The sequence below is a fragment of the Hyla sarda genome, chromosome 1, assembly GCF_029499605.1.
Source record: "Hyla sarda isolate aHylSar1 chromosome 1, aHylSar1.hap1, whole genome shotgun sequence".
Lineage (NCBI taxonomy): Eukaryota > Metazoa > Chordata > Amphibia > Anura > Hylidae > Hyla > Hyla sarda.
In genome coordinates this window covers 180,655,522-180,670,148 of record NC_079189.1, presented here as the reverse complement: position 1 = coordinate 180,670,148, position 14,627 = coordinate 180,655,522, and the positions used below count along the sequence as shown (strand labels likewise).

The 14,627-nt window shown below is 38.6% G+C and overlaps 1 protein-coding gene across 13 annotated transcripts in view; it reads right to left on the bottom strand.

Annotated features, from left to right (window-relative positions):
* Nucleotides 1-14,627, bottom strand: part of ALPK1 (alpha kinase 1) — a 206,542-nt gene that overhangs the window by 95,743 nt on the left and 96,172 nt on the right. For 12 of the 13 annotated variants that reach the window (XM_056564800.1, XM_056564880.1, XM_056564818.1 and 9 more), the window contains one exon: nucleotides 2,756-2,910. In XM_056564800.1, coding sequence (XP_056420775.1) covers nucleotides 2,756-2,910 — 155 coding nt within the window. Of the gene's footprint in view, nucleotides 1-2,755; nucleotides 2,911-12,914; nucleotides 13,034-14,627 lie in introns of all 13 variants that reach the window. The other variant, XM_056564870.1, reaches the window with a different exon arrangement.

The window sequence follows — 14,627 nt, the reverse complement described above, 5'->3', positions numbered from 1 at the left end:
TGTATGTTCTTGCTGGGCAGTATATATATATATATATATATATATATATATATATATATACACTGCTTAGCATCAGCTGTTCTTCCGGCTCTGTAGCCTTGAGAACAGCTGATCCCCACAGTCACTTCAGGAGGATCGCAGCAGGTGTCAGGAGGAGTGACATCTGCTGTGATCTGTCCCTTACTGCAGGTACTACTGCTCCCAACATGGAGCACACTCTGCTCCATGGTGGGAGCAGTAGTACCTGCATTAATAGAAAGATCGCAGCGAGTGTAACTTCTGACACCCAAAACGATCGTCCGCTCCTCTATGGTCCCCTGCACTGACATATAAATACACCTATTCATATTTCCCACAGAGTTGTGATTGGCTGGAACCATCTGGCCAATCACAGCCCTCTGCGGGAAATATGAATATGTGTATATATACGGCAGTGCAGGGGACCATAGAAGAGCGGCCGGCCACATCTATACATTATACAGGAGGATCGCAAGGGACCCCGGCGATCTTTCAATTAGTACAGGTAACTACTACTCCCATCATGGAATAGTGTGTTCTATGCTGGGAGTAGTAGTACTACCTAAAAAAATTTAATACAAATATTTTTTAGTGCCCTGCCCGCCCACATAAATTGATCCCTGTTTAAAAATTAATTAAAATTTTGTTATAAAAAAGATAGATTTCGTTAAATACAATTTTTTCCATCACTACTGTATCTTTTTTATTATAATTTTTTAATGGTACCCTACGAAATTTTAATAAAAAAGTATTTCCATCACTTTTTTGGTAGCTAAAGTCCAAAAGTGAATAAAAAACGCCTGAAAAAACCCATATAGCGTTTTTCTTGGTGTTTTTTCACTCTTATAGACTTCTATGGGAGGAAAGCGCCAAGATTTTTCCGAAAAAATGCCAAAGTCTCGACAAGAGGACGTTTTTTAAAAACTGCCAAGGAATCCAAAAACGCCAAAAGGATAAAAAAAACGCCAAACTGAAAAACGCCAAGTGGATATGGCATTTTGCAGTTCCCTATTGACTTGCATCTAACATCTGGCCTCAGCGTTTTTTCACAAAAAAACAGAATGGGTGTTTTTATTGGCATTTTTGTAAAAAAAAAAAAACAAGTGGAAACCTAGCCTTATTCTTAAAAATGTAAAATGAAATGGATACGCTGTGCAAGGGCTTTTTTTTTTTTTTTAATTATCAAGTTTCAAAATGTATAGGAAGGGGTTATCCAGGAATATAAAAACAGAGCTAATTCAAAAACCGCTCCCTGTATGTCTCCAGGTAGGTGTGGTTCTGCAGCTCAGTTCCACTGAAGTGAGAGGAGCCAAGTTGCAATATCACACACAACCTGGGGAAAGAAATTGAGCTGTTTTTGAAATAAATTAGCTATGTTTTTCTATTCCTGGAAAACCCCTCTAATGTACTCCAATTACAAATCTGGCATGGTTTAATGATAATAGAACCACTCACCACTGTGGAAAGTAGTAAGGTTCTTTAAAAAAATAAATAAAATCAGAGTCCTGATTCAAGCCTGCACTCAGCGGTATGTCATGGACTTGATCCTGCAATGATTCCTCAGATTGCAGAGAGCTGAGCAGCAGGACACTTAGAGCCAGCCCCTAACGTGACAGCACAGCTCTACTAAAGAGGTGCTTCAGCTGTGCTTAACTAGGTCTCATGGGCAGCCAGGAAATCCCTTACACCTTTCAGAGCAATTTTTTTTTTGCCCCGAGCCGAATAACAGTAAACAGTAAACAAAAATGAAAGATTAAATTTTATCAAAAAAAGAGCCATACATCACTTCAAGATAACCAGCCCCAGCAAAAGACACAGCAAAAAAGTGCTTCTCCTGAGCAAGGACCCCTTATTCTCCCAGCACTAGCAAAAGAGCCCCATTTCTCTATTAGTTACAACAGGAACTTATTTTCCCAAAGCTCACAGTCCTTTTCTCTGAGTAGTCATGATGCAGACTCCACTTTTCCTATAGTCATAATGCTCACAATATTGCCTCAACAAAATCTTCTCAATCCTCAGAGCAGGTCCCCCCATATACAGGAACACTTACCTTTTCTGCAGTATACTGTCCTCAACACACTTCAAAAGTATGTTCTCTTCTGGCTTGAAGTTTCCTGCTCTCATAGATTATTACAGGAGTAGCATGTAGCAGGTGTCATTATCTATCCGAGGGGCAGCCTGAAAGTGACTTATATGAATCCCTATCTACATTGAGAAATAGCCCCATAAATCTTGTAAATACACTAAAAGAGTGTGGCTAAGAATCAATATGCACTCTACATTTTTCTTTTTTGGGGGAGAAAAGTGTTTAACGCATATCCATTATGTAGCTAGTCACCTAATGAGATAGACAAATCCCCTAACTAATCATACCATCTGCACCATTTAGATAATTTGGTGCTATTTTCACCAGTTTAGCACTTGATTCTGACAGTCTGACAATGATGCTACAAAATTGGGTATTCTGCAATACTAAAAGGCAGAAGATAGAGGAGCGGATAGAACTTGCATGAGAATATTCGATCTTGGCATTCTGTTTTGAACTGTCTTCATGATGGTTTTCCAGAGCATTTCATAACCCTGCACCTATGTCCTATAATTAACATAATACAGGCACCACACTTTATCTTAGCAATGTCCCCCCCCCCCCCCCCCCAAACTAAGTGTTAATGGAAATACATTTTACACAGTGTTGTCAAATGTAGTAATCAATATAGGCAGGCTATGCCATTCATACCAGTAAGTCATGTAGTCTTGGGTTGATAAGGTCTTGTAGGTTTGTTTTGTCTTCTGGGCCCACAGCCTGTTTGTATTGCCACCTTTCTGGCACAAATGGCCATTTCATTTCCTTTGCCTCCTGGATAAGGTTCCTTAGATCGTCTGGGAGAGAATCTGGAAAAGGTCAAAGTGCACGTAAAGATATCTCCGTTACAAAATGACAAGACTCATCTGTTATGTTGTGGTATGCACACCGTATAAGAATACCTCACTTTCCCATACACCTTTGAGCACTAGCTACACATTGCTGCCTTCTACCACAACACTTATAATAAGAAAATGTCTGTCAACTGAATGTCTATTCCCTTCTGCCCTCAAGGTAAGCGGAAGCAATCGGCCATTAAATAGGTTTTTAATGGGAAGTAAAACACTGTCAGTGAACGGAGACAATCTTGTATCCTCAACAGGAAGTGTGATTTCTAAATCAGTAGGAGAAACAAAATTATCTCCTGTTAAAACGACATTGTTTTTAAAGGGGCCAATTAATTATTATAAACATGCATGTGGGCATACATTTGGGGGACAAAGTAGTAGTTTAAAAACCCCGCCATTCAGGGCTCCGAGCGGGGGATTTAAAAATGAAATTTTACACAGTAGTATATACATCGCAGGGGAGAGGAGCATGCTGCCTGCTCCCCTGCTTTATAACTGCTGATACACTAATGCAGCCTTCCCAGCCACCTGCAGACTCCCGCAGCCAGAGAACTACTACTCCCATTATGGAAAGGAGTCTTTTTCATGATGGGAGTTGTGGTAGCCATACATTCAGATACACACATTCACACAGGGTTGATAAAGAACTTCGGCTATTAACATAAGGGAAACATTTTCTGCTTAAAAGAATGCTTTTGTAAGCGGGTTTCCCGGTTTTTGCTTACCTGCGCTTTATTTATCAAGGTTGTGCGACTATATGATAAATAGGATGCAGGTAAGCAAAAGTAAGGTAAACTAAATTGTCATATAAAAGCCATATGTTTGAAAAGAATGATAAATCTCCTTCATAGTATTTTGACATGTTTTACACCTTAAAAAAACATCCATAAAAAAGTCTGTCTTTTCCCCATTGCATTGCATTTTGCTTGTAAGATGAGCATTTTTTTGTGAACAAAGCCTAAAGAGGCTATCTTAAAGGGGTATTCCGGTGGGAAAAGTTTTTTTTTTTTTTAAATCAACTGGTGCCAGAAAGTTCAACAGATTTGTAAATTACTTCTATTAAAAAATCGTAATTCTTCCAGTACTTATTAGCTGCTGAATACTACAGAGGAAATTATTTTCTTTTTGGAACACAGTGCTCTCTGCTGATTCACGAGCACAGTGCTCTCTGCTGATATCGCTGTCCATTTTAGGAACTGTCCAGAGCAGCATATGTTTGCTATGGGGATTTTCTCCTACTCTGGACAGTTCTTAAAATGGACAGAGATGTTAGCAGAGAGCACTGTGCTCGTGATGTCAGCAGATAGCTCTGTGTTCCAAAAAGAAAAGAATTTTCTCTGTAGTATTCAGCAGCTAATAAGTACTGGAAGGATTAAGATTTTTTAATAGAAGTAATTTACAAATCTGTTTAACTTTCTGTCACCAGTTTATTTAAAAAAAAAAAAAAAAAAGTTTTCCACCGGAGTACCCCTTTAAAGGACAAGTCCTTTCCATGTAACCTATTATAGACATATAGATATCATAGGAGGGAAATTTCAGGACCCCCTTTACCAATGTGTGGAGGGCAACTAAATTTATGGTCAAATATTACTTCTCTTGGGGACGATAGATAACAACTACAGAGATTTTCCCTGTTCCAACTACCTGTCAGTTTTTCCTCTTACTATTGGAATAAGCATTTTTCTATTACATTCATTACAAATTTTGAAACCTTATAGTCACTAAGATATGTCACTTTTATTTATTCTAACCTGTTGAATGTAACCAAGAAGAAGTATTTTGTGGTTATATGGTCAATATAATGGCAGAAAGCACCTGTATCTAAGGGTGGGTTCACATCAAGGTTTGTCCCCACGGTTTTCTATCAGGTTTTTTAGTCGAAATTGCATTCCTAAAAAAAATTTGTCCGGTCGCATATGGTTGCATACGGTTTTTAACAATTACATCAAATCCAGTTTTTAGTTTTTTGTTCTTTTTTAAATAAAGTTTCAATTGTTCGGTGTGTGTGACTTTAGAATCGCAATGTGCATGTGCAAAGTTAAAAACCATATAAGGGAAACCGGATTGAACCGTAGACACATATGGTTCACTAAGGTTCTCATTGACTTCCATATTACAAGAACCGTATACGGTTACAATACGGTTTCTCACCTGGACCAAGAAAAGTGGTAGAACAGGGTTTTGAGAACAGGGGAAAAAATATATAAAAAATGTATTACAAACAAACCGGATACGGTTTCCAAAACAGTTGCATACGGTTTCAAATATGAAACCGTACATGGAAACCGTAGGGACAATCTGTGATGTGAACCCACCCTAAGCTGGCTACATGGATGACCTCTTGTGCATACACCTAATGGACAAGGTATGGCGAGCATTGTAAGTACACTGTTGCAAGATTGGGAAATCCCCAGGAATGACCCAATAACTTTGTGCTGAATTTGGGATGATTATCCACCACATTGACACCGAGGCAGTCATGCAGGAAATTTAAGGCACAATAGTTCCAATGCAAACACCTCCTTTACTGAAGTACAAACAGCACCATTTTAGCCACAACTAGTCTTTATCAAGCCAAGAAAAATGTGTTTTTGTATTCAAGGGATATGACAGCAGAATGATGGTTTATACCGGAAGTAAATGTAAGATAGACATAGCCAAGCAGGAGAATTATACATGACAACATATAGTACTGAATACACAGTGTCAGATGAAATCACAGCTAAAAAGATAAGGTTAAATAAAGGCAGATCATACGACTAGAACCTTTTCATGGTTAGTTATATATTGAAATGGACATGTCAGAGCCCTAAAGTCAATCATAATACAATAATGGTCAATTAGCCTCTAGCTAGTTTTATTATGATGAATGTATCATAATGGAAAGGGTGCAGCACAGTTTGTCGCACCCTAAAATGATGAAGCATTTAGGTAGAATCAGTTCAATCCATTTGTTTGTCCTAATATTTTCCATATAAACAACTTTGCACTAACAAGCCAAATGTTTGTTAGAATTTTAATGATAAGAATACAGTCAGAGACACTTGAGATGCTATTATCCTGAAAGGTCTCTCTACCCAGCAAATACAACAGTGTACTTCCCGCACTACTTCCTGCAAGATCCATTAAAGTCAAGACAAACGTCAATTATGCAGTAAAAATATTGTCCTGTTATCACTTTAAAAACATAGTATAGCTCAACCTGCCTCAAAGAGAGAAGGATTATCCAATGTTTATCAGATGGTGAAGATTTCAGGTCAAGGAGATCACTCAAAGCATTACATCCCCTTATCTTTAAGCTGAGACTCATTCTAACTAATATTTAGGGGCAGGGAATATATATCTATGGGACTTTAATGTGCATGAAATCTGTTGTAACTTTTCAAGATAGGCCATCATGTGTGTCACCCGAAACATGGAAGAATAACTCTTTCCATTATACTTTTTCTCTCTGCTGGTGCCCCTTCTTGCTTTGGTTTATAAATACTGACACAAATAAAACAACACAAATATTACCACATAAAATTGGTACAGAAAAGCACCATGCAATGACACATGGAGTGCCAATGGCTCCATAGTACCAGCTGTATGCCTTCACTGTGTGCTGCCATAGAGGCTCTGAACACACATTACTGAAATATAACCAATACCAGGCAAAACAGGTGCTATCAAATCTGGACTGACTGAGTCTGCATCCAGCAATGGATACACCTTTCACAAAAATGCAGTTTTGTGGATTTTCATGTTAAACAAGGCAAGTTTCAAAATATACAACTTTTTTTTCCACCCTAAGGCTGGAACTCCACCGAGTTTTGCAAAAACGCCATTAAAAACGCCAATTTTCCCACACGGCGTTTTTCCAGTGAAAAAACGCCGCGGCCAGATGTTAGCTGCAAGTCAATAGTAAACTGCAAAATGCCAGATTCACTTGGCATTTTACAGTTTGGTGTTTTTTTTAATCCTCTTGGCGTTTTTCAGCAATTTTGGGCTCAGAGACTGGATTTTCAAATCGCCCAACAAAACCTAGTTTGGCATTTTTTGCCCTGAAATCGTGGCGTTTTCATCCCATAGAAGTCTATGGGAGAGCAAAAATGGCAAGAAAAATTCCATGTTGGTTTTAAATTTTGTGTTTTTGCAGGCAGTTTTTATTCTTTTTTGGACTTTAGCGATCCCAAAAAATTATGGAGATACCTTTTTTATTAAAATTTCGTAGGGTACCATAAAAAAATTTATAAAAATAGTACAGTAGTGATGGAAAAAAATAGTATCTAACGAAATGTATCTTTTTTATTATGAAATGTTTATTAATTTTGAAACAGGGATCAATTTATGTGAGCGGGTAAAGCACTAAAAATGTAGCCGACAATAATAAAAATGTAGTGTGTGTGTGTTTTTCACCTTTTTTTTTTTAATTTAATTTTTTTTACATTTTTAAGTAAGCGGACTTCATCTTCTGTATACACTATTTACAGCTATCTACAGATAGCTGTATATACTGTATACTGCCCAAATGGCTATAGGAGCAGGGAGTCCTGTCAGTATAATGCAGTGCTTCTCAATTATTTTCTGTCATGTCCCCCTAGGAAGAAGAAACATTTCACCCCACGCGACTGTAAATAGTATAACTTGTCCATAAAATTGTTATAAGTACACCTCTGCATAACACTGTATCCTTATTAACGTATATGAGGCTCTGTACACTGACAACAAGCAGGGCTCTGTACACTGAGGACAAGCAGGGCTCTGTACACTGACAACAAGCAGGGCTCTGTACACTGACAACAAGCGGGGCTCTGTACACTGACAACAAGCAGGGCTCTGTACACTGACAACAAGCGGGGCTCTGTACACTGACAACAAGCGGGGCTCTGTACACTGACAACAAGTAGGGCTCTGTACACTGACAACAAGCAGGGCTCTGTACACTGACAACAAGCAGGGCTCTGTACAATGACAACAAGCAGGGCTCTGTACACTGACAACAAGCAGGGCTCTGTACACTGACAACAAGCAGGGCTCTGTACACTGACAACAATCAGAGCTCTGTACACTGAAAACAATCAGGGCTCTGTACACTGACAACAAGCAGGGCTCTGTACACTGACAACAATCAGGGCTCTGAACACTGACAACAAGCGGGGCTCTGTACACTGACAACAAGCGGGGGTCTGTACACTGACAACAAGCGGAGCTCTGTACACTGACAACAAGCGGGGCTCTGTACACTGACAACAAGCAGGGCTCTTTACATGGAGGACAAGCAGGAATCTGTACCTGAGGACAAGCAGGCCCTGTACGAGAGAGAGCAGGGTGGCGGGCGCACTGCTCGGTGGCACAGTGAACTCCAACATGGTGGGCTGCTGCGCTTAGACGTGAGGTCACGTCACCCCGGTGACGTGACCTCACGTCTGAACGTAGCAGCGCGCCACGCCGGAGTTCAAAGCTCCTCTCCCAGGCAGCCACACTGACAACCCAGGGCCGTAAGTAAGATCCAGCCGTAGAGTTGCTAGGCAACCGACGCCGTGTGGGACGCCGCTTGCGAGTGAGTCGGATAATCCGATCTAGACATCCAATATCACAGTATTTGCCAAGTCAAACGAGCCCCCCTTTACGGAGCCTGGGGGGCGCGCCCCACTATTTGAGAAGCACTGGTATAATGACAGGACTCCCGGCTCCTGTATAGTATACACGGGTACTCTATGCCCCTCTGTATACTATACTGCCAGGGAGGTGAGTAGTGATGCTATACATCACTCTTCATCTCCTTACACTCTGGGGACCGGGCGCTCAGCATCTGACCCACAGAGTGGTACCTGAAGACAGCGAGAAAACTGCCACAGGGGACAAAACTGGCTATTTCCACACACCAGGAAAAACGCCAGAAAAACTGCCAAAATGCAAGGAAAATTCATGGCAGTTTTCCTGGCGTTTTTGCTGGTGGGAAAAAATCTCAGTGGAATCCTAGCCTAAAAGTCATATATTAGTGGTTTTCCTTGAATATGTATGGCAGAAATGACCTGTACTATCTCACGCTATTAAAAGAAGAATAACCAGAGTTTTTTGTTTTTTTACATAAGCTACCAAAGAGACCACCCAAAATGAGCAGTGATACAAGAAGGATGACAGATATGCTTCCTAAAGAGCAATTTTCACTGAGCACAAGAATCCAAGTGAAAATGCCTACGGCAAAGAAGGACTACTGGCTGGCCTGAGGTCTGGAAAGATAAACACAGACATGAGAGGAAATTCATCCTGTGCTCACAGCTCTATGAACTGTTCTGTCTCTGCATGGCTAGGCAGAGAGAATAAAAGAGATACACAAATGTCCATTATGTACAAGTAGACAGACACTTCTTATCCCGTTTTTCCCTATTGTTACATTTTGAATATTTTCTATATAGATTCCATAAAGATGAATTAAGAACATAAATATAACTACCACAACTGGTATATACTAAGTTTTGCATTTTAAGGCTAAAGTATATGATTATTTTTTAAATTACATTTTTTTAATTTATCAGAGTGTATGTCTACACTTTTGGGGTGGACTATGATGAGGATAAGATGGTGCATTGAGTTTTCTACATGCTTCGCAATAAGTCTGACACTTTAGTGTTTGCCATGTTTGAAGCTGGCGTAGATCTCCACTACAATTTATGCCAGTTATTTACATTAATGACAGTAAATGCGGCAGGTGTGGTGGCTCCACCCCTTCGTCATGAAGCCCACCCACTTTTAAAAAAATGACAGGGGTGGCATAAGGGGGAAGAAAAGTCACATATTTGCAGCTATTTATGCCAGACATTGGTGTGAATTAAATAATAAATATCCTCCTAAATGTGAAGTTGGTAAAATATAAAGAGATCTAGGAAAGGGCCAAGTTTGTGATGCCATGAGGTATGGCTGACTGTGTCAAAGGCAGAAGACATATGCAGATCATTGGGGACTTTGGTAAGGGAAGCTTCAGTAGAGTGGTGGAGGCAGAAACCAGTTTGCAGCTACGCATGTTGTTTAAAGGCAAAATTGGAAATAGTAAGACAAAGTAGACAAGTCGAAGGGTGTCACCTTAAGGATGGATTCAGAAAGCAGCAACATTACAAAATAATAGTCCACATAAAAGGTATCACTAATAGGTACATGTAGTGTCCTAACCTTAGCAAGTCCAGAACCTAATAAAAGACTTTAGCAACAAGTCGGCATGATGAGGATTAGGTAATGAGGGTGCTGGGGAAAAAAAGGGCCAAACACATTTGGGTGGCAAAATCTGCTGTCAAAGTTGTAGTTGTAAGAAGATGTCATGACAGTGTGAGTGGGTGGACAAAAAAAGAGAAAGTAAATAAAGTTGTTCCCTGTAGTCAATGGATGTACCTGCACTGTAATTACGTATATAGTTTGCAGAGTGCCTGCGTAGGACTTGTTAGAACTCTGCATTAATAAACATACATCATCTGGGTTGTGGGCCCACTCGTGCTTTCCTAGGGTGTGATGTGGAGAGTAGTTTGGAAAGCTTTTAATCAGTATTTGTGAAGTAGTACGTAATGCAAGAAGAGCACTAAGCAATTGTTAAGATGGGCTATACTTGTATATGCATTATTTTTATATTTCATGTACATAAAAATGTAAATACATTAAATTACACTGAAAAAGCAAGGGAATATTGGGATATTTAAGCTTAATACAAGCTCTGAGCATGAATTAATTATAACACATAACATAGATGCCTTTAGGGAATTTTTAACTCAGTGCTAACAATGAAGTTCAGAGATACTGTATTTTGAATTAAATGGTAAGTCTTATTAAAACTAATTTTTGCTATTGCACTCCTTATGGTAAATAAAAAAATATTTCTAATATACTTACAAAATGAAGTTTTCTATGTTTTATTTGAGCTTAAATAAAGCTCAAGAGCACATTTTCCCCATCTCATACACAGACTTTGGACCAAAGCCCAAACACAGGAAGTGCAGCCTGGAGTGCTGGGGGGGGGGGGGGGGGGTGTCCAGCCTCATCCATTCATAGCTCCTCTTACACTTAACTGCCATATGCTGTTGGTTGGACACACCCCCTCAGCACTTTTATATTCTGTAGTACTACTGATAAAATTACTTTTTTAAATATATGGTTATACATTTTTTTTTTCAATTTTACTAAAAAAATCTAAAATGAAAATAGCCACCACTAGGGGTCATCTATCTTTATGCAGACAGACTACTCTGTATTTTGCAGCATACTAGATACCGGCCATAAAGTGTGTTGGTATCCAGTATAGGAGATCACCATTGCACCACTACAGCCTTCAGCTGTTCCTAAACTACAACTCCCAGGATGGGAGTTGTAGTTTTGCAACAACTGGGGGTATAATCTTTGTAAAATTCAGTTTTAGAGCTGTGTATTCTCCAGCTGTGTGCCTCCAGCTCTTGCAAAGCTACAGACAAAGGATGTGTGGGCATGCTGATAGTTTTGCAACAGCTAAAGGCAACACTGCTCTACACTTCTTTATAAAAACTGCAGCTCCAGCTGTTGCAATGCAAAACTGCAATTCCTAGCATGCTTGAACCGCCAAAACTTTCTGACTACTAAATGACAAAGAAGCTGAATGACACATATAGTGACAGCTATGTTGATCAGCATCTAGCTTTACTAGGAACAGATAGAAAATGTATGAATAAAAACTACTGTGCAGTGATTTGCAGACTGCAAGGCTGCTCCCAGACTCAGATGAGTCACCCACAGTGAGGGAGAGAGACTGCCATGCCCCCTCAGAAGGAAAGAACAAAAAGCAAGTGAGCTACATATAAAGGCTATTTGTTAAGGATATATAGGTCCTAGACACATAAAAATGATATGTACATGATCAAGATTAGGTACTGAGTAACATATCACTTTTTTTTCTTTCTGCACTATGACAGGGAAGCTTCAAGTTTCTTTTACTTTTTGCAAGCATCAACAGATCTTTTCAAGATTTTATGATTTATGTATGATTTGGATTTACAGGATCTACATTTTATAAATGTGGTGTAGCACATACTTGCATAATTTATAATATTTTGACTTGTCTTTTTTACCCTAAACTAACAAATTAACAATATTTTTATTTATTTTTTATTATTATTTATTTATTTATTATTATTATTATTTATTTATTAACAATATGTGTGTGTTTGATCAACCTGATATTTAAAGACATTATTGTACATACATTATTTGGCTAATGTAATTAAAACTATATTATGTGAGGTCAAAAGAGGGGGTGAAGTTGTAGAATATAATATTAAACTTACATTAATTATGTCAAAGATTAAAAAAAAAAATTTGGCAAAAAAGGGTGATACAGTCTAAAACAAAAGCCCTTCAGTTTGTAACTGGGCACCAAAACCAATGATGCAAGTGTCTTCACAAGTCCGTTAACTGGACGTTAGTGCAGCTATGGCAGGACACCTGCTCATGGAAGATGAGCATCAACTCATCTGCTTTAAATCAATCCCCTGAAGCGGAATATTTCTTGTCATTCATTCATCCCAAAGCAAATCATGCATCAGTTTAACTGTTCAAGTATGAAAATGTTTCTTAACAATGTTTCTTAACAATATTCCAGGTCAGCATGTGTTAATATTTCTATTACACTGTCACATATTCAGGATAAAAATACAAGTTTTTTCTAATAAGAACCTAGATGATTTCCTTATTCAAAATAAAACACTAATTTAAATTGCAATATAATCCTGTATAATGCTGAACATTTATGATTAAATAATACTTGATAAAACTATTTCTAATAATAATAACAATAATAATAATTATTATTGTAATAAAAAATAACTATAACAAACTAATATTAATAATAATGATAATAATAATAATTATTATGAGCAAATGCTGATTAAAAAAACAACAACTTTGTCAGCTTAAATATGAACGCAAGCATTAATCATAATAGGACTGTTGGTTTGTGATAACTTTTTCACCTGATATAATGTTATTGCATTGTGGGATGTCAGCAAGTCCACTTTACAGGTAAATGCACACAGAGCAAATCTGCTGCTGAAAATTTCTGTTGCAAGTTCGCTGAAAGTTGTGGGTTAACCTGCAGATTAACCCCTTAACCCCATTTTGGCCTTAAGGACTCAGACAATTTAATTTTTACGTTTTCATTTTTTCCTCCTCGCCTTCTAAAAATCATAACTCTTTTATATTTTCATCCACAGACTAGTATGAGGGCTTGTTTTTTGCATGACCAGTTGTCCTTTGTAATGACAAAACTCATTATATCATAAAATGTATGGCGCAACCAAAAAACACTATTTTTGTGGGGAAATTAAAAAGAAAAACGCAATTTTGCTAATTTTGGAAGGTTTCGTTTTCACGCCGTACAATTTATGGTAAAAATGACGTGTGTTCTTTATTCTGAGGGTCAATACGATTAAAATGATACCCATTATTACATACTTTTCTATTATTGTTGCGCTTAAAAAAAATCACAAACTTTTTAACCAAATTAGTACGTTTATAATCCCTTTATTTTGATGACTTCTAACTTTTTTTTTTCCGTATAAGCGGCGGTATGGGGGCTCATTTTTTGCGCCATGATCTGTACTTTTTTTTGATACCACATTTGCATATAAAAAACTTTTAATACATTTTTTATAATTTTTTTTTAATAAAATGTATTAAAAAAGTAGCAATTTTGGATTTTTTTTTTTCGTTCACGCCGTTCACCGTACGGGATCATTAACATTTTATTTTAATAGTTCGGACATTTACGCATGCGGCGATATCAAATATGTCTATAAAATTTATTTTTTACGCTTTTTGGGGGTAAAATAGGAAAAAACGGACGTTTTACTTTTTTATTGGGGGAGGGGATTTTTCACTTTTTTTTTACTTTTACTTTTACATTTTTTTACATTTTTTTTTACACTTGAATAGTCCCCATAGAGGACAATTGATAGCAATACCATGATTGATAATACTGATCTGTTCTATGTATAGGACATAGAACAGATCAGTGTTATCGGCGATCTTCTGTTCTGGTCTGCTCGATCACAGACCAGAGCAGAAGACTCCGGGAGCCGGAAGGAGGAAGGTGAGGGGACCTCCGTGCGGCGTTCTGAATGATCGGATCCCCGCAGCAGCGCTGCGGGCGATCCGATCATTCATTCAAATCGCGCACTGCCGCAGATGCCGGGATCTGTATTGATCCCGGCACCTGAGGGGTTAATGGCGGACGCCCGCGAGATCGCGGGCATGGGCCATTGCCGGCAGGTCCCTGGCTGCGATCAGCAGCCGGGATCAGCTGCGCATGACACGGGCATCGCTCCGATGCCTGCGGTTATGCACAGGACGTAAATGTACGTCCTGGTGCGTTAAGTACCACCGCACCAGGACGTACATTTACGTCCTGCGCCCTTAAGGGGTTAAAGGGGCATTTCAATTTATAACACTAATGACTTATCAACAGGATATGGGATAAGTGTCTGATCGCAAGGGCTCCAAAAGCTGGGATCCTTGGCAATCAGATATGTATTGTACTTGGCTATCTCCAGCAGCTTCAAAGATAATAAGTTTGGTGGTGGTATGGCTTGCCACCCCATCCCATTAAAATTTATGTACCCATTTTTAGAATCTTAGGGTGATATAAGTTAGGGGATAGGAGATAAGTGAATACCTTTTTAAAGAAC